This window comes from Erinaceus europaeus, chromosome 13, assembly GCF_950295315.1.
Source record: "Erinaceus europaeus chromosome 13, mEriEur2.1, whole genome shotgun sequence".
Classification (NCBI taxonomy): domain Eukaryota; kingdom Metazoa; phylum Chordata; class Mammalia; order Eulipotyphla; family Erinaceidae; genus Erinaceus; species Erinaceus europaeus.
The window spans coordinates 37,247,993-37,270,632 of NC_080174.1; the positions used below are offsets into that span (position 1 = coordinate 37,247,993).

The following is a 22,640-nucleotide window of genomic DNA, read 5'->3' on the forward strand; positions in this document are numbered from 1 at the left end:
TAATAACCAAATAAAACAAAAGCCTGGGGATCCAGGGGGATCCAGACCCCAGGAACATGACTTTTGTGAGACATAAAATCTGGACAGGGACTGGAGGTGTGTGGAGAAAGAACACACTGGTAAAGTTGATAGTTGACGGTCCCAAACATAGGAAGTTCTGTAGTCACTTCTTCAAAGCGCACATTCCCAGCCCCAGCACAGCCAGTTGCTTGCCAGTGTCTGAGACAGGCTGTGGTTATCTGATTCACAAGCTCCCCATACAACGATGGCCACCCAAGGGTCACAGACTCCCAGCCCTCCTATGCACTGTGTCTCTGCTTCCACAACAGGGACTGAAGTGTCTCCTGGCTGACTCTTTCAAATCTTTGTGACCACTCCTTCATCTCTCCACTGGAGACCCAGGCAATTTCTGTTCATTAAGCCAGCACTGATGAGCACCTTACTCTGTGCCAGGCACTGCACACACAGCCACAAACAAGAGTCACATGCTCTCTGCCCTGCAGTAGCTGGCACAGTCACCCAGGCTTTCTAAGAAGGAAAGATGATGACATGGTAAAGTGTGTGTGGGGGTGTGGGGGGTGAAGCCACCTTCCAGGAGCAGGAGAAGCTATCTGAGTTATGGTCTAACAGGCAAGAATGAACCAGGCAGGCAGCATATGGGAGTACTCTGAGGTGAAGGTTCTCTGAAATACACTAGTCCTGTCACTCAGTTCTCAGTTAACTTTGGCCTAAACAATAATGCCTGATATTCAAAGCCTTCTCTGCTGCTTCCTTCAATATCACCTCTCATACCTCTTGAAGGACTGACCACTCCCTCACCTAGCTGGTTGTTTCTTGTCCCAGCGCTTTTGCATAAGCTGTGTCTGCTTCTTAAAGTGAATCTTCTTTGTTCACCTGATGAATTTTTAAAAACACTTTTTTTTTATTGCCACTAGGGTTGTTGCTGGGTCTCTGCTGGCACTATGAATCCACCACTTTTGGAGCCCATTTCTTTCTTTCTTTTCTATTTTACTAGATAGAACAGATAGAAATTGAAGAGGAGGAGGAGATAGAGAGGGAGAGAAAAAGATAGACACCTGGTGACCACTTCACATGTGAAGCGTCCCCCCTGCAGATGGGGAGATGGGACTTGAACCCGGGTCTTTGCACATATTAGTATGTGTGATCAACTGGATGTGCCACTGCTTGGCTCCTCCCTAATCTTTTAATTTTTAAAAATATCTTATTTACTCATTTATTTTGGACAGATACAGAGAGAAATTGAGGAGGAAAAAGAGAGGGAGGGAGGGAGACAGAGACACCTGTAGCATTGCTTCATTATTTGTAAAACTTCGACCACTGTGGGTGGCCTGAACCTGGATCCTTGTGCATAGTAATGTGTGTGCTGTACCAGGTATGCCACTACCGAATGCCTTGATGAAATTTTTAAAGATTCATTTTAACTATCCCTTCAATGAAGTCTTTCTTAACATCTACATGTAACACACACACACAGGGAGAGAGAGGGAGAAAGAGAGGGAGAGATAGATAGAGAGAGAGAGTGAGAGAGAGAATCAACCCTCTTTGGTTCTGCAGTCCCTGCTATTTCATGCCCTATAACACAATGGTTGAGCTTATCTGTCTGTCTGACTCTCTTTTTACACTGGAAAGAGATCCGTATGAAGGTCAGTGCAGGCTTATTCGCCTCAATGTTCCAAATGTCTGGCCCAGGGCAGAAGCTGAGAATGCTGGTGGAAGTCTACAAACTGAGCTCATCCTGCCACTATCTGCTGGGGAGACAGAGAGAGAGAGAGAGAGAGAGAGAGAGAGAGAGAGGGGGGCAGGCCTAGGGCTTCAGGAGGACCAAGTGCCATCAACCAGGAGGTTCCTGGCTCTGCACACAGACCTGAATCCCTGCACCAGGGGTCACCAGGAAGTTCCCTGGGCTCTCCTTGCACTAAGCCCCATTCTGGAAAGCTCAGTACTTGAGAGAGGAAGCTTCCTGTGAAAAGATGCTATGTGGCTGATGCCGTCTTTGTATGTTTATTGTACCTGTGTAATATAATAACAGCTAAAGTCAGGTGAATTCATAAAATTCTATAAGCTTGAGGGAAAACCAAAAATCCAAAGAAGTGAAAATGCCCATAAGTTCCATCAAAGGCTTGGAGGTCAATGGAGAGAGAAGGGGCTTATATAGATCTCCCACACTGGGGAGGGGGGCCCTGAGAGTTCAACTTGACTGGGGAATGGGGAGCTAAGGGTTGTGAGGGATCCCCAATGTTTCCTGGAAGCCCCCAGAAGGCTCCATTCTGTGACCCATCCTAAAAGCCTCCTTCTGAGCTTCGGGAGAGGGATGCTGGACAGGAGAAGAAAAGGGATTTATGCTTCATCAGCAAATATTTGTGGACCAGGATGACAGTAATCCTGTCATTATCAGCTCCAAATCGATAAGCATCGTGGGTACCAGCTGCTGACTTGGTCGTCATTTACTCCCTCACCCACCACTTACTAAGCTTTTACTAAGAACCTGAGCAGGTCCCACTCAAGCAGCACTCAAGGCAAGAAGGCCTGACTGGCACACACGTGGTGACATCTTGGTGTGATGCTGGCATAAAGAATACATATGTGGCATCTTTCACTTTATGCATCCCTGGTCTGTCAGTTAAGGGAAGATAGACGGAAGTAGCTGCCTGGAGTCCTTTCCCTGTCTAAATCACTTCACTAAGAGTGAGTGACATGGAACACCTGGCCAGCCTCAGTTTCCTCAACTATAAAATGGGGGTGACACCAGGAGCCACCTTTCATTGGCTCACACAAATAGATGTACGTGAACTCAGGCTAAGACAATGCCTGGTACTGATCTCCATTCTCTACAGTTGGCATTGTTAATACTGTTTGGCAGAGAGGAAATGAGCTAGGGTACCTGGAAGACCTACCTGGGTTCCCATTTGAGGCAGAATGCAAACCCAGGCTGGGGAGTCTCCAGAGCCCAGCCTCCCCACTCCAGTCTTTCTGCACCCTCTCCCCAGGGTTTAGCTGGCCCCTCCATTCTGCCAGTCAGTGGTGGGAAGTCCTTGAACGCTCTGCTAATACCCATATGGCTATAATGTGTCAAGGCCAGATTAATCCAAGCAATGAAAATAAAATAATCTTTAATAAGAATACTAATCACCAGGCCTCAGGGAGCCAGCAAACCTGGAGGCAGAGGTGGGAATGAACAGTGGAGGCAGATGGAACAGCTCTGGGCTGGGGCCTGGCCCTTTCTGTTGACCCAGGGCGCTTCCAGAAAGTGCATGTGAGATGTCAGGCAGAGGAACAGGAGAAACTCCTGCCCTGGTGAGGGCACCAAGCCCAGGCTACCTGTCAGGCCCGCAGCTGATGGGGGCTCCTGGCCACCTCTCTCCTCTCCCCTGCAAAGAGCTTGAGATTTGACAAATAAGGTGTCCACCAGCGGACAACCAGAGGAAATTAATTCTAAATCAGATTTTAAACACATTTGGGAAGGCAAAAGAGCTCGTCATTCTTCCCCCTCTGAAATGAGATTCTGATATTTATAGAAAGATGAACAGAGCCTCAGAAGGTGATTTATATTCTGTGTCCAGGTAACAAGAAAGATGGCAACTGGGACTTGAAACTCTGGGCAGCTGCTCCATTGGGCACTGTTCGGGAGGGCCTGCCCCTTTCTGGAGGGCATGAAATGTGGCCAGGTTTGGGTCAACACCAACTTAATTGGTTTGGGGAGCTTTGTGGTTGGGGAGTTGAGAAGTTTGAGATTCATCAGCTAATCTTAGCTGTGTGCCCTCAGGCCAGTCACTTCACCTCTCTGGGACCTTCCTGTCCCCACAGTCAACTGGACCCAGGCTGCATGTATCAGGGGACTGAGAACAGTCTTCCTAAGGCCTCTGAAGACTCATGTGACCATGTGTTTCCAGACTTCTCCTTCCAGGCTTTATTGTCTTCACCTGTACAATCTGGTGCCACAAAGCCATGTTTCGTGTGTGTGTGTGTGTGTGTGTGTGTGTGTGTGTGTCCAATTTCATGGCTCCCATGTCTCATTCAAAAAGAGAGAGACAAGGAGGGACACCACAGTGGCACACAACCTACCAGGTAAGCTAGCTGTTGGTCACTTCTGAGTTGATGCATGAGGGAAAGAGGCAGAGGCTGGGCATCTAGCTGTCACTGTGGGCCTGAACACCAAGAAAGGCTTCATGCTCAGGGTCCTTCTCTGCTCACAAGGAGAGAGGACTAAAGACTAGGCAGGCTGAGAGCCTCCTCACCTCTCACTCAGTCCTCCCTCTCCTGAACTATTTTCTCTGGAGAAACCACTCAAAAGGGACAGTAAAGGGCCCAGGGATCAGGTGGAGGGGTTACACAGTTTTGAAAAGACACCTCAAGTGCCCAGGGAAAGTGCCCTTCATTCTGTCCCCAGATCTTGCTTGGCCCCCATTCTCTCCATTCACATCATGGAGGGGGACAAGATGGAGGACCCTCAGGGGCCAGGACTCCCATTAGTGGAGGGCCTCAGTTGGGGACCTCAGTTGCTCGTTTGAAATGAAGTTACAGAAACAATCACAGGGACTCACCAATAGAGGCGAGAAAAGTCTTCCCTCATGTGACTAAAAATTGGCATTTTGTCCCCCAACCTCACTGACTGCAATGCACTATGAATTAATATTTTTGTGAAACCTGTAATTATCTTACAACTGGCATAATTATGTTGCATTGAGATTTAAATGTGGAATTCAAAATAGACTAAAACCCCCTAGCCCTGCTTTGGCATTTCTTTATTATTCTTCATAAATGTGTCAGCAGTGCCAGGAAATGGGAGGTGGTGTTGGTTTCTGGGGACCCAAAGAGGTGGTGCTGCTCAGGTTGCAGGATTTTCAGCAGGAGTCTTCTCTCTTTATATAGGCCTTGGGCAAGATGCTTTCCCTTTCTGTGCTCCTGTCAAACCAGGAGGCTGCAGCAGTACTGGAGGTCTGTCTAGACTTGCAACTGGTTAAAGCCTTCCTCTTGACTTAAGGGGTGAAGCCTAAGTCTAGACATACCTCCAGTACTGCTGCAGCCTCCTTCATGCATCAGGTTAGTACTGAGGCCTATCTCCCTCTTGATGAAAAAGTAGGCTTCTCAGCAGTGTTGCATATGCATGAAATGCCCTGAATGCATTTCCTGGCATCATATTAAAAAGGTAATAAAATGAAATCAAGTATTAGGCTGGAATCCTGGCACCACATGGCAGTGGTGAGAGCACCAGGGCTGCGGAGACCCCACTCCCATCCTGGAAGTGAAATCACCCACTCACAAGGCCCTGGATCTGAAAATAAAAATACAAATAAAATAATAGCAGACAGAAAGCTTTGTGAGAGGTTGGAAAGCACCTGATGGTTGGAGAGGACAGAGAACTGCCTTGTACAACTGAAATGGTCAACCTGTGTTCTTCTCTGTCCCCAGTCTTATAAGCACTGAGAGACTTTCCCTGTTAGCTCAGGGATGAGGGATGGCACTGAGGAAGCCCTTCAAACTATAGCACTGGGCAAGAGCTAGGAGATGACTCCAGTAATTAACAGAACCTCAGCCTCAATTCACTGAGGTTGTCTTGGAGCAGACTCTAACCTGATCCCCACATTTCTATGTGATTCTGCATCTCCTCACCCAGTTACCCCCCACCCACCCCACCCCCACTCCCATCCATAATCACTGGGCTCTGAGTGGCTGGGCTGCCATGTGTCCATCCCCTGAGGAAGCTGAGGCTGAGATCAGTGACAGCTGGTACATCAGCTGTCTGTCCACACCAGCTCTCCCAGTGTCCTTTGCTCTCAGGATGCTTAGCTGCAAGGCCCCTGGGTGGTGTTCTGATGATTACACACACCTTCATATCATGTGGGCTATAGGTCCCACCCCTGATCTCTGGCACGGGGATCCCAGCAGTGCCGTCAGGGGACAGATCCCATGCTATTTCATGAGGCAGGTGCTCTCAGTTGTCCATCTTTCATAAGACCCTCGGCTGCACTTGCCCACAAGTGCACAAGTGATAATCCACAAGCAATGGCCTTGGTATTCTTGCTCTGGAGACAAGCAGGCTGGCTCAGGTTCCCAAGTGACACACTCAATCTGCTGGGTTCTCTCTGGTGCTCCTCCCTGGGCAGCTCTGCAACCCTGAACTGCACTCCTCCATCCAGGGCCTGCTTCCATATTCCTCTACTTCATAGCTGAGAAGTCTAGTGATTTTGAGCACAGACACTGAAGCCAGGCATCTGAATCCAAATTCTAGCTCTACTACTTACAAACTGTGTGACCTTGGACACGGTATCTTTGTAGCTTTGTCATTCTGCAGCTTTGTCATTCTGTGCCTCAGCTATAAAACCAGGATAACGCTTGTTTGGATTTTATTGTAGAGCAATTATGGAGATGGCATGAGTTAACATGTGAAAAATTCTTGGAGTTGCACTCACAGCTCTGTTCCCTGGCACAAGTGCATGCCCAGAAGCACTCTTAACCTATTTCTCTCTTCTTTCCTCCATCCATTCTGACCCCAACACACACACACACACACACACACACACACACACACACACACACCACGTCTGGTGCACCTACTGACACAAGAATGTTGGAGGGTCACCTGCCTTCCCAGGTGCTCTGTGCACTGCCCACTTACCATGTCACTCATTGATGCACCCCAGCCTTCCAGCCAGCCTGCCCACACTGGTGCTTACCTACACAGGCATCCTGCCGCTCCTCATAGCCAGCGCTGCACACACACTTGCCAATGGGCACCAGCCACTCTCCCTCTGCGCTGCAGTACATTTTGGGTGTGTCCCGCTCCTCAGAGTGCCTCACACATTGGCCCCGTACTTCCACCAGTGAGGATGAGTCAGCTCCTGTCACTGCCTCTGAGAAGGCAGCCAGGTTGCGCACCATGGTGGGGCACTTCTTGTAGTAAATGCGGAGGGACAGGATGGCCAGGCAGGCCCCAATGTCTTGGAAGGCCAGGTAGAAACCACGCTTGCTGAGTGGGCCCACGCCACGCACCTCTGTGTTGAGCTTGAGGCGGCGCACACCCAAGTCGGCACCTGTGAAGCTCTCATCTGCAGCGATGGTGTCGATTTTGAGGAACTGGTTTTCCTGTGTGCTGGCACCCAGATCACGGTCGGACTCCAGGTAGTAGAGGTTGAAGGTCTCCTTGCAGGTGCCCAGCACACCGGGCATGCTGTTGCAGTCACGCAGGGTGAACTTGATCTCAGCGTACACACGCCGGGCGCCGTCACGAGGCACCCAGTTGGTGCGCAGCCAGTTGTTCTGGTTGGGGATCATGACGTTGCACACCTGATAGGTGTGGATGGGCTGGAAAGACTCATCCACTTCATTGATGGAGTCCCACTGAGGGTGGAGAGTACAATCAGCACCTCACCCTTCCTGGCCACAGCCTTGTCTCCTTGTCTCATGCCATGTGCATGGAGCTAGGGGCACCCCAGGGGTAAAGATGGATTGTGGCGGCCACCAGCAGCCAAGTGCTCTGTAGACTGGTCCTCTCATGCACCAGCCTTCTGAGGGAAAGGAGATCTGCTGTCTATTTCACAAGTGAGGAAACAGGCCTGATGTATCTCTGACGTCAGACAGTTAGCGGACAGTGGAGTCAGGACTGGAACTGATGCCAATGCTACAAAGCTTTCACCCCATTTTGACATGGCCACTCCTATCACCCCTAGAATGTGGAGGGGGGACCCTGCTAGGGGAAGTCAGCAAGCCCACTGGTCCAGTTTCCTTGCCAGATAGCTATGTACTCTTTCTAAAGCGTGACCCTAACCTTGTTGGGATGGTTACCAAGCCCTGCGGTAGTACCACTACATGGGGTGGTGGGAGGGACACCTCCATCCTACTGTGCTTATTGTGCCCTCTCTTCTTGGGGGTTCCTTCCTGGGAAATCATGGCTGACCTGAGTCCTTCTCAGTGGAATTATGGGATGCAGTGAAGTTGAGCATGACCATTTCTTTCTTTCTCTCTCTCCCTCTCTCTCTCTCTTTCTTTTATAATTTCTTTTAGATAGGACAGAGAGAAACTGAGAGAGGACAGGGAGACAGAAAGAGCGAAAGATAGACACCTGCAGACCTGTTTCACTGGTTTTGAAGCAACCTCCTATAAGTGAGGAGTGGAGGCTCAAACCTAGGTCCTTGTGCTTGGTAATACATGTACTTGACTGGGTGCACCACTGCCCAGCTAAGCATGACCATTTCTGTGCCAGATGCTGGCCAGGCATCAGAGACTGGGGGAATAACAAGATACCATCAACAGAGTGAACAAGCAAGCCATAAGACGGGGGAAACAACTGCAAGCAATATATCTGATAATGAATTGATATCCAACATATGTAAAGAACTCCCACAATCAAACAACCAAAACACAAACTGCTCTGTCATAATATAGTCCAAGGACTTGAACAGACATTTCTCCAAAGAAGATACAAGGATGACCAAAAAGCACATGACTCAATGCTCCACATTCTTAATCATCAGGAAAATACAGATCAAAACCACAATGAGGGAGATGAGTGGTAGCGAGGGAGCTGAATGGTAGTGCAGTGGGTTAAGCGCACATGGCACAAAGCACAAGGACTCCAGTTTGAGCTCCCAGCTCCCCACCTACAGAGGGGTCGCCTCGCAAGTAGTGAAGCAGGTCTGCAGGTATCTATTTTTCTCTCCTCTCTCTTCCCTGACTCTTTTGATTTCTCTCTGTTCTACACAATGGCAACGACAGCTATAACAACAATAACAATAACAACTACAAACAAGGGCAACAAAATGGACTATAACAACAATGACAATAACAACTACAAACAATGGCAACAAAATGGCCTCCAGGAAAAATGGCCTCCAGGAGCAGTGGATTTGTAGTGCAGGCACTGAGCCCCAGTGATAACCCTGGAGGCAAAAACAAACAAACAACAAAAAAAAACCACAATGAGATACCACTTCACCTCCATTAGGAGGGTTATTATCGAAACAACAGAAAGTGATGAGTGTTGGAAAAATTGGACTGCATTGCTGTAAGAATATAATATGGTTCAGCCACTGTGGGAAAAACAGTATGATGATTCCTCAAAACATTAAACACAGAATCACCAAATAAGCCAAATCTTTTACCCCTGGATAGACAGCTTCCCCACTCCCCTGCAATAAAGAGAGAGACTGAATTAGATATTTGCACACCCATGCTCATAGTAGCCAAAATATGGAAACACAAATATCTATCAATGAGATATTGATGGACAAGCAAAAGGTGGTGCATCTATGCAATGGTATATTACCGAGCCTTTAAAAGGAATAAAATTCTGATACAGGCTGCAACATGGGTGGACCAACATCATGTTTAATAAAAACAGTCACTGAGAGAAGAAAGACGTGTCTGCTTATCTATGCAGTCAGAATCACAGACAGAAAGTAGAATGGTGGTTGCTTGAGGGGGAATTAGTATTTAATGAGGACAGAAATTTCAGCCTTGGAAATGAGGTCTGGGAATGGATGGTGGCAATGGTCACATACAATGTGAATGTACTTAATGCCACTGAACAATACACATATAAATACACAGCTAAGATGGGAAATCTGAGGGCCAGAGAGGTGGATCAGTGGTAGAGCACTGACTGTGCATGCATAAGGTCCCAGGTTTGACCCCAGAACCATGTAAAGTGGTGGAGTAGTGTTCTGGTCTTTCTCTTTAACTCCCTCACAATAACATTTATTTTTCTTTAAAAAAATACTAAAAGATAATTCGTCATATGTGTTACACCGCAAATAAAAAAAAAAAGATAAATATACCAGACATGTTCTTCCATGGGGCACCTCACCGTCTTTCAGACTAGAGGGCTAAAGCAGGAAGGAAGAAGGGGCCCATAAGGATATTCAAGGAGGATATTCAAGGATATTCAAGGAGGATATTCAAGGAGGCCCATAAGGATATTCAAGGAGGATATTCAAGGAGGAGCCACTAGCCTGGCCTGGGCATATGGAAACACAGTACTGAGAAATCAGCCAGCAGTCAAGAAGTCAACTCTGGACCCTGACAAATATTCTGCCTACTGTGTGACCTTGGGAAAGTCAGAGATCCTCTCTGGACCCCAGTTTCTACAGGATGTTGGCCAGAGCAGTCATTTCTGTGTTTAATTCAGTGGAATCCTGAAGAGAGGACTGGGGGTTTAGGGTGGGTAGATAGTATGGGCTCCATGTTCCCACCTGAGTCCCACCAGCAACGAACCCCCTTGATCTTTTCTCTTGGGTCTCTTGCTTTGGTGGTGGGGGGCAGGAGGAAGTAAAGCCCACTGTTTGTGGTGTTCTGAAGTTGGCTGTTCGACAATGTCTTTCCTGTCTGACAAAAGCCTCTCCATCTAACCTTGTCTTGGTCAGCTATGACACCTTAACTCTCAGAACCCACATCTGTTGAATGGGATTCAGACAGGGCCTCAGTGAAGTGTAAGAAGATGAAAGGAAAAGCAGCCTGCAGAGTGCTTATCTTGGATCTGGCACAGGCAGGCATGGGAGAGAAGGGGCTGTGTAAAGCTGGACTGGCACCATCTCCCCAGCCCATCTGTACCAGCCTCCTGGGACCACTGTGGAAGAAATCCAGGAAGTTTAAGCCACACCCAAAAGCATCTATGCCCTCTGTGCCCCTTTCCCTCCAAAAGACCCTCCTGCTGCATCCTACTCTGCAGCCAGGTCTCTGGGCAGAACAGTGTCACATCTGGGGTTAAAGTCATTGTCACAATTAATGGAACACCAAAGAGCCAGCCAGCTGCTCCCTATCTGTTTCCTGCCAGAGACCTGGATAAATTAATCAGCTCAGTCTGAGTCTGCTCCAGCTACCCCACCAAAGCCAATGGCCTTGCCTTGCCCTAGCAGCCCCAAGGGCTGCTGCACATGCCCAGAATGGCACCAGTTCCTGGAGGCCAGTGCAAGGGCAGAGTCTGTGTTGCTTTCTATCTGGGGCTCCCTCACTCTGCATGGGTGTCACTTCCATCTCAGCTGCCACTCTGATTCCTGGTACATTCCCCACCCCACCCTGCCCCCTGACCACTCCAGAACTCAGTAGCACCCAGCTCTGAGGCCCTAAGTACATCTCAGTCCCTCTCCAAACCTTGTGTAGAAATGGGTTGAGAATGCTGGCCCTTCATTCACTCCAGAGAGTGGTGCAGATGGATTAAGTTGATGGGAAGCAGCATGCTCACCTCTGCTCTCAGTAGCAGCTGTTAATACACCAGGTGGGGTGGAGCACACCCAGAGGTACAGAGACAGGGGTGAGGAGTGAGGGGGACAGCTGGGTTAAGAGCACTGGCTCTGGACCCTGACTTCTCCCCTGCCTTTAGCAAAGCTTCCAGTTTCTCACTGCTAACACGTCCTTTTCATGCATCACCTCACTGATGCCAACTGCACGGGGCAGATTCTGTGATCATGCTCACATGATAAACCAGGCTGTGATAACTGAGTGAGTGGCTGAGTAGTAATGATTAGGGGAGGCATAATGTTGCTCAAGGTCCAGACCTGCATCTTGCTTGACAACCTGATCACTTTTCTCATGCTGAAGACAGCTTGGGTGACAGTCCCCAGGCTGTTGAACAGACTACAGAATCAGAGGGGTAGATGGAACCTCCTGTATATCAAAAGGGTCTCCATCTAGCTGGGCAGAAGAATCACCTGAAAAGCTTATTAAATGGAACACTCCCAGGCCCCTCCCCAGCCTCCCTGAAAGTGGACATCTGTAGCCTGGAACAAGGTCAAGGCCTAGAGTTTGGACACCAGAGAGCTCACCCAGGCTTCTCTCCTCTCTGGACAACCCCAATGTCTAGGTCCTTAAAAGAGGAAGCAGTTCCTGTCTCTGTGATCAATGCATGAATGCTTCCCATCTCCTCACAGTAAGAACAGAGACCACACAGAGAATATGAAACTCATCAAGTGCTTCAAGCTCAGAGAGACTTGAGTTCAAGGCCATCATTTGAAACTTTGTCAAATAGTGTACAAGTTCTCACACTGCTCTAGCCTCAGTGTCCTTATCTGTGAAATGGGATGGTGGTGCTTCCTGCTTACAGAATTGGTGGTGATTAAAGATAAACAGAATATCATCTAAGATTATTACATGTTAGGTGAATATAAGCTATTTATTCTAATTCCTAAATAGAATAAGTTAATTCTGAATCATGCTTTACATTGCCCAGCAAATCAAACCTTAAATCATTAGCATAGTGGCCTGGGAGTTGGCACAGGAAATAAAGTGTTGGAATCTCAAGCATGAGGTCCCGAGTTTGGTCCTCAGCATCACATGTGAAGGTTTGGTCTCTCTCATAAATAAAAAAAATATATTAAAAATGGCTTGCATTATTATCTAAAACACGAGTCCAGTAGTGCTCTTCCTTCATGTGCCTAAAGCATTTGGAATTGTTACTCTAAAACCCAAGTCCTGGGACTTCAGGGGTGGCATACCTGGTTAAGTACGTGTATTACAGTGAACAAGGACTCAGGTTCAAGTCTCCAGTCCCTGTCTACCTGCAGGCGGGGTGGGGGGGTGAGCTTCAGAGCTTCCCTATGCAGGCATCTCTGCATCTCTCTCTCCTTCTCTACCCCCCTCCCCTCTCAATTTCTTTCTGTCCTATCAAATAAAATAAATTTAAATAGGAAAAAAAGAAAGAAAAGTAGTTCAGAAGGTGGTGCAGTAGTTAGAACTTTGGACTTAAAAACATGAGGTCTTTAGTTCAATTCTCAGCATCAGATGTGCCAGACTGATATTCTGGTTTACTGTCTCTCTGCCTCTTTCTCATGTTAATATATAATTATACTTAAAAATAAAACCCAAGTCCTAAGCTCTGAGGAGGACAGAGGGACAAAGACACCCCAGAGTCAATCAGGGGCCAGGCCCACCAAGTGCTAACTTCTGGGTCTCAGGGGCAGTTCTAATCTGGAATGAGTGAACAGGTAGTCCTCATGGGCAGGTCTCCTGCACTGGAGGGGCCAATTTACTTGCAAAGTCCATTCCTACCCCCACTCACTCTTGGGAGACAGCCACCTAAGAATATACTGAGGAGTCCTTCACAAAGTGAGACAGGCCCAAGGAACCAGCCTGTGTGCAGGCAGGGCTGACCTGCTCAGGCTGAATAGTGAAAAGGGGCGTATCTCAAGCTCTGGGTTTCCTGGAACCTGTCCTTCCAATCTCTGATGCCTGTTGTGTAGGAGTGATGACAGTACTCAGTTTACTACTCCCCAAGAACAAGACCCACAGAGAGAGGAGCAGGGCTCTATTCCAAGCCCAGTTATAGCTCCCAAAGTAAGGAAACACACTATCACTTTCATCCTTCTGTTATTATCCCTCCAGCGCTAGAGTCATAGACATCAAAGTGACAATGAAAATACTGTGTATGGATGGCATGCTCATGTCTACATAGGGCCAGTGTGTGTGTTTCTGAGCACATTCATGAGAGGAAATAGAAAATGCACCCACCATGCACACAGGTAACAATGATAACCAGTGAGGGCCCACTGTGCCAGGCACCATGCCCAGACCATGTCCTCTCCCCACCCATGTCATCAGGGAACACTGACACCTGCAGAGTGAGGTAGTGACCCAGGTCACCCATCTCAGGGATGACAGAGCCCCAGCACTTCCCTGTTGGTTTTATTGCCAAGCATCTTAGGACTTAAGACATGCAGAGGGGGCTAGCAGTTCCTGGATGCCAGAGAGGATCACCATGCCCACTGCTGGGATGGACAGGTGATGCCTGCTGCCTAGAAAGCTGAGAGGGTCTGTGAACACAGGGTCCATGGGAGCCCCACAGGACAAACTGAGCCCAGGGTCACCATGGAGCCCAGCTGGTACTAGAACTTGGCCTAAGGGGTTGGAAGTGTTTTTGGTGGAGGAAATAAACAAGAGGGGCACCAGGGATGCAGGCAACTCCTGGTGAAGGCAGGGTAGCTGTGAGAGAAAATGTATCCTAAAAGGGTCACAGGCCCTGCTCCTGAATACTGGCACATACCAGGTAACTCTGGGTCCAACTGTAACATACTGAATCTCTAGGCCTAGCACATAGACACAAAATTCCAAATCCAGGACCTCAACCTCTAAGAATAAGGAGCCCAGCACTGGGATCTGTAATTCCAAGGGTACATGTGTGCTAGATTGTTAAAAAAATCAGCATCTCTGTGGCTTGGGAGGTGGCAGAGTGGATAAAAAGCTGAGACCTCAAGCATGAGGTCCTGAATCTGATCCTTGGCATCCCATCTGCCAGAATGGCATTCTGGTTCTCTCTTCCTCTCTCAGAAATCAATCAACCTTGAGAGGGCAAGAGAGAGAGTGAGAACAACAGTGAGTGAGTGAGCAAGAGAGAAAGAGATGGGTAAATCAAGGTCTATGGCTGTCTCTAACAGCTGTGTATCCTTGTGTAAATTCCTTCGCCTCTCTGGACATTCGCTTCCTTTTGATCTACCTAACAGTTTAACTCAACGTTACAATCTCAATCTCTATATCTATCTATCTATCTATCTATCTATCTATCTATCTATCTATCTATCTATTTATCTATCTATCTATCTCCTCACAGCAGGATGATGCAGGCCCCATTCTCTACCACTTACCCCATGAGCCGGATATGTAAGCCAGCCCCAGTCCCCATGGATGGTCGATGTGTCCAGCAAGTTCACTGTGAAACAGGAGACAAGAGCATGTCAGCCCCCCTGCAGCCCCTTCCCTCGCCCCACAAGAGCAGTACAACCCGGCCCCACTAGTCTGCTCTCAGCCCAGACATGTTAGTTCCATGTCTCTGCATCCTTTCTCAATTCTCCTGTCCTTTAAGGCTTAGCTCAATGTCTCTCTTCCCTGCAACATTTTCCACCACCTCAGCCAAAATACCATCCTCCAGATTCCCAGGACAAAGCTGCCTGGTGCACACCTTCTGGCTGGTGGTATAGCAGGGGTGGCTGAGAGATGGTAATGGGAGTCTAACAAGCCAGGAGGTCAGAAGCCCAGTTCTTCCACTTCAGAAGCTATGTGATCCAGAGCAGGACTCTTCGCCTCCATGAGCCTCAGTTTCCTCCTCTGGAGAATGGGGTGGTAGTGGTCTCTGTCTCACAGACAGAGGATAACCAGACCCTTGCCTCACTCATGGGACATGGTGGCCTTTAAAGGAAACTGGTGACACTCCCAGGCCAGAGGACTGGCCCCAGGTTTCTGATCCCCAATAACCACAGAAGCTGACTACCTACCCTCTAACCAGCGCCACCCCCCGCCTGGCACACTGGCCCTGGATGCACTTAACAGCAGTCTGTCTAGCCTCAAAGTGAGCACCTTCTACAAGAATGATTTGAGACATGACCTACAGATACCTGGAGAGATAGTCATTCTTGCCTCCAACTTATGGGTGAAAGCAGGATACTTGGGAAAGTTCAGAAACATAATTGGGGTCCCCTTTAGTGTGATGGTCAGCACTGGCACTCAGAACTCCTGTTGCCACAAGTATAAATGATGCCACCAGCCCTGGCAGCTTGAGCTCAAGAAGCAGAACCTTTGAGCTGGCCCCACAGTAAGGAAGACACTGGAAGGCAAATCAGTCAGTTCTAAGCCAAAGCCTCAAAAAGGACACCCTTCCAGGTCTCAGCAATATGGTAATGGCAATAACGCATCCTGGGATTCACGCACCCTTGGGCTCACATTTCCACTCAGCTATGGGTAGCTGGTGACCTTTGCTTCTCTAAACTGCAGTTTCCTCATCAGTAACCATTCCGGTTCGGGGGAGGGGGCAATATAAGGGTTGGAGAGTATAAAACCTGAAGTCAATTTCTTCCCTATTCCTCCTGTCTCTCTCCTCGTATCTCCTACCTATCCATCCACTTACTTGTACACTAACTGTTAAGCATTTAGGTCTTGATTCCCAGCTGTATCTTTTAACTGCTGTGTGTCTGTGAGTAAATCCCTACACCTTTCCGGACCCCTGCTTCCTTCTACTCTATCTGGTAGCAGATGTATAAAGAGGGTATTTGGCTCCAGAGTCCTATGGTTTTCGTTTCCTTTCCTGTCTCCATGTACTTTTCCCCTCCATCAGCAAACAGAGGGTTCCCACTAACCCCAAACCAGCTGGCTCATGCAGGTCACACAGAGTTAAAGCCAGGGCTCTCCTGAAACTTTCCTGCAGGGAGGCTCTCTCCTCCTGCTTGAGATTTGCATAGCTCTGAGCGAGCCCCTCAAATCTGGAGACAAGTGTCCTCAGGAAATGCTGGAGTGAGGATGCTCTTATTTGCTGATTTTCTCCCTCCTCTAGCCCTCCCCAAGCCATTGTCAGGGGCCTCAGTGGCCAGTGGGAGAGGGGGCTTAAAGAACTAGGAGGGGGCTCTAAGTCTTTCCTGGGCTCTCAGGAGCCAGGTAAGATCAGGGGTTGATAGGAAGGTCCGAAGGGGATCTTTCCTCCCTGAGCCAGCCCCTTGCCAGGGGCACAAGCAGCAGAGCCTTCCTGAAGCCTTCCTGCCTCCCTCCACCCTTTCAGGCAACAGAGAGAAAACTGGGTCAGGCAGCTCTCTCCTCATGCTGGCTGGTGGGAGGGGGAGGGGGCTGCACTGCAGTTTCCCCAGACCAGCTGGGCCCAGTTTGGGGAAGGGGTGAGGAAAGGTGTCCTATATGGGCTCCCCTACTCCATGTCATCTTCCAGACATGGGTGTCAGATCTGAGCCCCCTTCAGCCTCCCTGATGTGGCTCAGGCAGCCCCCCACCCAGAGGTCATCTGAATGAACAGTCCACTTGGACTTCTCTCCTGAAATACCTAGACTCTATGGACAAAAGGTCTCACTACTCAGACTTGACCCTCCCCTGGGATATCCTGCCATGTCTAACTCTAATTCTTGATCATCCAGCTTGATCAAATCAGCTAAAGATAAATCAGAAGTCAATTCCATCAGATTCAGGAGCAGCTATAGGATTTCAGGGTTGTTTATTTTAATTCCTTGCAGACTTTCTTCTGTCCCTCCCCTTGGCTCCTCACCCTTTGTTCCCCTCTTCCCTACCTCTTGTCCCCTCCTGTGGGTGGGCTTGTGTCTCTCCCAGAAGATCCAGGAGGTTTGATCAGGGCTGGGAAGAACAACAGCATTAGATCCACCGGGCCTGAATCCCCTTGAACATGTGGATTGGCCACCAAAGCAAGAGCTTCTCCCACAGCTGGAATGTTGGCCTGTGAAGTCAGTCCTCCTCTCTTGGCCTGTCTCCTCATTTGCAAATGGGGGAACTGGATATGGTCTGGCAGGGCTGCCAATGAATGGAATCGCCTCTCTGTGTCACCCTGCCTTGGAGACATTCATAGGCATTCCTCTTGGGCCTACCTGCCTGGGCTATTCTGGGGATCAAATGGATCTCTCTCCTGCATTGAGAGACACAGATAATTCCTAAGCCTTTCCTGTTCAACTGTATAAGGCATTATGTGATTTCTTTTCTTTTCTTTTTTTTCTCCTCCAGAGCCATCACCTTCCCCCATTCCATTTCGCTGAGACTAATACTTAAATTGATTTACATTCCCTGAGGACGCAGCACATGATGGCAAGGCTGGAAAATTTGGGGTGGCCAGGGGATGTCAGCTAGGATTCTAATGCCTCTGAGATCACCCCCAGAGTGGTGGGTAATCCACATCAGAGAGGGATAAGGGGCTCTGAACCTGGTGGGGTGAAAACAGGGGCTTCTGTGAATGCAGGGTCTCCCTCAGACTTGTGAAGGATGTGTAGGGGCAAGCTACACTAAACTGAATCAATGTTACCTTTGCAGCACCTCAACTGGAAACACAGACCCCTCCCCAATTCACAGTAGTCTCCCTGGCTCACCCTGATGCTACTGGCCAGGGAATGATGCTAGAAGAGACTCCTGGTGGTGCCATGTGCAATCCCACCACTGTAGGAAGCCCCAGCCAGGATGTGGTTGCTCTACTGCACTGATAAGATAAGGCTGGCCCCTGGCCTTTTGACAATGACTCCATCTGCTCTGATCAAAGCCCTCCCTGGCAGCCTTTCTTAGGGAATGTTACCTCTTCCCCAGTTATTGTCCCTCCCTTGGGCAGGTCCTTTCTCCCAGACAAGTGGTCTATCCTTTGCACATGAGTCTGGTCAAAGTCCCCTCCCCACAGGGCTCTAGGGTCATGTCCCCTATAATGTTTCAAGAGGGTACTGGCCACCCTTTGGAGGAAAGCTACAACAAGGAGTGGAGCAAAGAGTGGTATATTTCCAGATGCCCAGAGTCTCAAGCTGGGTCCCTCAGGCCCCCCAAAACTGCTTCCCAATACTAGGAAAACTATCTTCTCAGGCTATAATTCTGAAAGCCCTTCAGTCACACCTCCCCTTCTTTCCACAGCCCAACTCTGTCCTCTTCCTTACTTCCCCTTCACCTACTAGTCTCGTCTTGTGTCCAGGAACTATCATTTCAGCTGGCCTTGTCTATCCACCATCTCCCCTCTCAGCTCTCAGCTTCCTGTTACGGTCCCTGCTCCCCAGCTCATTAGAGACTAGAAGCTTCTCTGCATCTGTGCAATGAATGTCTGTGGGCAGGAACACAAGTTCAAGGGTCTCTCTCCATGTATGTGGTATCTGCCTGTGAGTATGCATACCTCCATGCCTGTACATATGTGCTTGTGGATATGTATGTTCACAAGTCCTGGTGCATTTCTATGCAATTGAGGTGGGCCTCTGTCCATGTGTGTAAGTCTCCGCAGGCCTGCATCTATGTGTGTGAATGTTGGTGTGTGTGTGTGTGTGCGCGTGCACGCGCGCACTAGTAGGAAAGGCTGTATTTGGAATCATTCATGAGTGAGGGGGTGGATCTGTGGTACATCTGAATGTGGGTGAAGAACATGACTCTGGGGCTCCCCACCCTCTGGAAGTTCATCCTGCCAGGTTATTATAATGCAGCCCTGACCCCAGGATGTTGCCTCTGGGATTCTGCTCAGAGCACCAGGCCTGGCCCATGTGTGTGTGTGTGCGCTGCAGGGAGGGAGAAGAGGAGGTTCAGGAGAGTGGCAGGGATGTGCAGAGGAACCCAGGGTGGACTCTTGGACTTGACCTGGAGTGTCCAGTGAAAATCTCCCCCCTACCCCGTGTGTGTGTATGTAGGTAGGTGTGAGGCTTTGGGTGTTGAGGTAGTCAAATGGGTGCCCCTCCCAGCTTTCCTTGTTCCTTCCTACCACCAGAAGGTCACCTCCCATACCCTTTATAGTCATGTCTCATCACACTACCCCCTGCTCCTGTCCCCTCTCCCATGTGTCCTGAATAATGGGACCACCTGGCATCAGTCCTGACAAGACTTTCTCCAGGTTTTCGCCTGCTTCAGTCCCTTTCCAGACCCTCCGCCTTCTCCTCACTGGCCCTTCTTCCCAGGACTGCCCTTCCTGCCACCAAAGCTCCCCTGCCAACCCCAACTGCTCCTCCTCCTCTGCAAATTCTCCAGCCCCCTCCCCTCTTTCCCTGCCCCACATGCCTGTCTTCCCCCAAACACCACACAGTTCTCCATCCTCCTTCCTCGGTCTTGGTCCCTATCAGTACCATCCACCACCCTCTTTTTCTTCTGCCCCCAGCTGTGTCCCTCTGTCCCCAGTGCCACTCTGCTCTCTGTCCCTAGCCTTATCTCTGTGCCCTCTCTCTTCCACACCTCTCATCCGTCCACAGCCTGTCCTCACACCCCAGCGTCTGCTCCTCAGTTTTCTGCACCCCTCAGTCTCGTCCCCCTGCTGCTAGCTCCCCGTCTCCATCTGTCTCCATCAATATGCTCCTTGACCCCGGGTCCCCCCCCACCCCGCAGTGCCATCGGCCCCGCCCCCCGCCGGGGGACCCCCGGAGGGCCCCAGCCCCCCCCCCCCCCCAGTGGTCAGGGCGAGGAAGTTGCGCTCCGGGCAGCGCCCCGGCCCCCGGCCCCGCCGCTCACCTTCGCCGCGCGCCGCAGACACGCAGGTGGCCGCCGCCGCCGTGACGACCCAGAGCGCGGGAGACAGGCGGCCCCGGGCGGGGGCCATGGCCGGGCGGGGGCGCCGCGCACCCTCCTCGGCCGCGGCGGCCCGCGCGGCGGCGCGCTCCCGGGATCTCCCGCACAGCCGGCGGCCGGCGCACACCCGGCGCACACACCGGCTCACAGCGCACACGCGGGCACCCGCGCCCGCCGCGCCCCGGGCGGGGGCCGGCCCGTCACGGCGCCGAGCCAATCAGCGCCGAGGCCGGGGGGCGGGGGGGGGGGTGCGCGGGGCCGACCGCGGACGGAGACCCGCGGACACCATGCACGTGCACACGCTCTCGCTCGCGCTCCCCGTTTGGGGTGGGGGTGGAGGTGGGGGTGGGGAGGGGGCGCCCCGAGCCCGGGGGCCGCACGTGGCCCGAAAGCCGCAGACCCCCCGGGCGCCCCGCGGCGCCCTACACGCGGGACTTCCCATGCGGGCACCCGCACACCCACTCGCATGCGCGGCCCTCACATTGGGGTGCACACACGCCAGCTCACAGACAGCGGCTCAGAGCCACTTTGAGGTTTAAAACTCTCTCCTCCTCTGCCCCCAATAATTTGGACCCAGGGGAGAGGGTGCACTCTGAGTGCAAGGAGGCCTTAGAGTGACCAGAGGAGACTATAATACCGGCCTGAGTGGTCTAAGGCAAGTTGTTTCTCAATCTCTCTGAACTTGAGCTTCCATATCAATAAATGACAGTATCTATGCCCCAGGGTGGTTGGTCCTGAGAATCAAATCTGAGGACAGGCCTTCAGGCTTACAGAACAAGGGCGAAAATGACAACTGTTCTCCCTCTCCAGACTCACCACATTCCAGTTCCACCCCAGGAATAAGGGTCTTATCCTGGAGGCTCCCTTCTATACCCCCACTTGGGACTCTTATCCCTCAGTGTGCACCTGCTGAGTCAAGCTGCCCTGGGAGCAGAGAAGAGACCTGCAGCCTCCTGGGGACTGGGCCTCAAGGTGGGTGCCATGGGGCTGATGAGGTGAGGCCCTGACTGCCTCTGACTTTTGACCCACACTATGCACTACTTTCAGCCTGCATATCTAGCCCCTGTGGTCACCATGGTGGGAGATCACTCTGAGAATGGCTATTGAGGGAGTGTGTGACACAGGCCAGACCCTGCTTTAGGCACTTTCTAAACATACTCCAGTTTAAGCAACATGTAGTCCAACCTGGAGGATCAGGAAACTACACAGCTGGCTGGACTCCCAAACCCTTCCCGTGTACTGCCTTTGTTACAGAAAGTGGGAAGACAACTCAATGTAGGAGCCCTTTTCTAATAGCTCACAAAGATGTGACCGGAGGCATTCAAGCAGACACTAGTTAGAGAGTGTTTCGGGGACTCTGATGAGTGGAGGATGAAGTGAACAGATTAGATTAGACCCAAAGTGACAAACTCTCAATAAAAAATCTTCTAGATGAAGCCTGCCAGGGTATTGGCCCCAGCTCCCGCCAACAGTGTCATGGGGATGCCAGCCCAGTCTTTCCAAGTAAAGTTGCATAACTGGAATTTTTTATGTAGTGTCAGCTTAATATTTAAAGTTAACATCTAGGGGGCAGGTGGTGGCACCACCTGGTAGAGCACACATTCTGCAAGGACTCAGGTTCAAGGCCCCAATTCCCACCTGCAAAGGGCTGAGTAGGAGAAGGAAGCTTCATGAATGGTAAAGCAGGTGTCCCTCTATTTCCCTCTATCTCCCTATTCTCTCTCAATTTCTGTCTCCATCCAAAATAAGTAAGTGAGTGGATAAATAAATATATTTTTAAAAGTAAAGTTAGAAGCTAATGCAAACAGTTCAGTAACACCACACCGTGTGGGTGAGCCTAAGGGTGCTGTGGTCACATTCACAGATTTCCAGAACATCCTCTGAGGCTCCTCAAAAGGAAAGGTCTATGATTTTTCACATGAAGAAACTGATGAGAGAAAGTTTCCTGGAGCTGAGGAATCCTGGAAGGACTTAGGGAGCACAACTGGCAGGAATCAGTTCCATATTTGAAACTGAATTTTTTAGCATACCACAACATATTTATTTATAAATATTTCTTCAGTTCCAGAGCTAGCCCAAGACTTACAAAAATATTTTGTATGAAAGAAAAAGCTTGATATGAGAAAGAAGCCAGTGCACCACTACTGTACATGTGGTGCTAGGGATTGCACTCTGGCATGAAAGTCTTACACTCCACCAGCTGAGCTTTTTCCTTGGCTGCCATATTTAGAATTTTTTTTAGCAAAATTAAAATAATATTTCTGGGGCTGACAAGATATCTCAGGTGGATAGTGTGCCTGCTTTGTCGTAAACACAAACTCTGCAGTGGAGGAGGCCTTGGATGGGGGCATGAGTGAGGATTCCCAGCCTTACTATCAGCTCCTCCCCACCCCAAGCTCCCAGCCTGGGCTCTCCAGCCCTCCTCTCATCAAATTCCTGCCACACAGGCTTTTAGATGACCTGAAATATGAGTATGAGGCTACCGAGGACAGGATGATATCATGAGAGTTCCATGCAATGCCTGTGTGGGACCATGATGGCTGTCTCCTTCCTTAGGCTGGATTTAGAGCCTGTAGATGGCAAAGCCCCTGGCAGGGTCCTAGCTGGCTTTTGCTGAATCCTCCAGGTACACAGCAGATGCTCTAAGAATATGTGCTTCGTGTCCAAGAGGTCCCCACCCCAATGCCAGG

General features: G+C 50.1%; 1 protein-coding gene across 4 annotated transcripts in view; it reads right to left on the minus strand.

The window, feature by feature from the left end:
* The window catches only part of EPHA8 (EPH receptor A8), a 32,597-nt gene extending 12,519 nt beyond the window's left edge, over positions 1 to 20,078 (minus strand). The window contains exons 1-3 of one of the 4 annotated variants that reach the window (XM_060205522.1): positions 19,894 to 20,078; positions 14,589 to 14,653; positions 6,696 to 7,359 (exon numbers count right to left, since the gene is read on the minus strand). In XM_060205522.1, coding sequence (XP_060061505.1) covers positions 6,696 to 7,359; positions 14,589 to 14,653; positions 19,894 to 19,981 — 817 coding nt within the window. In that variant the 5' untranslated portion in view covers positions 19,982 to 20,078. Of the gene's footprint in view, positions 1 to 6,695; positions 7,360 to 11,106; positions 11,247 to 14,588; positions 14,654 to 17,003; positions 17,068 to 19,893 lie in introns of those variants that run through there. The other 3 variants (XM_060205524.1, XM_060205525.1, XM_060205523.1) reach the window with 3 other exon arrangements.
* Positions 20,079 to 22,640: the final 2,562 nt, after the last annotated feature.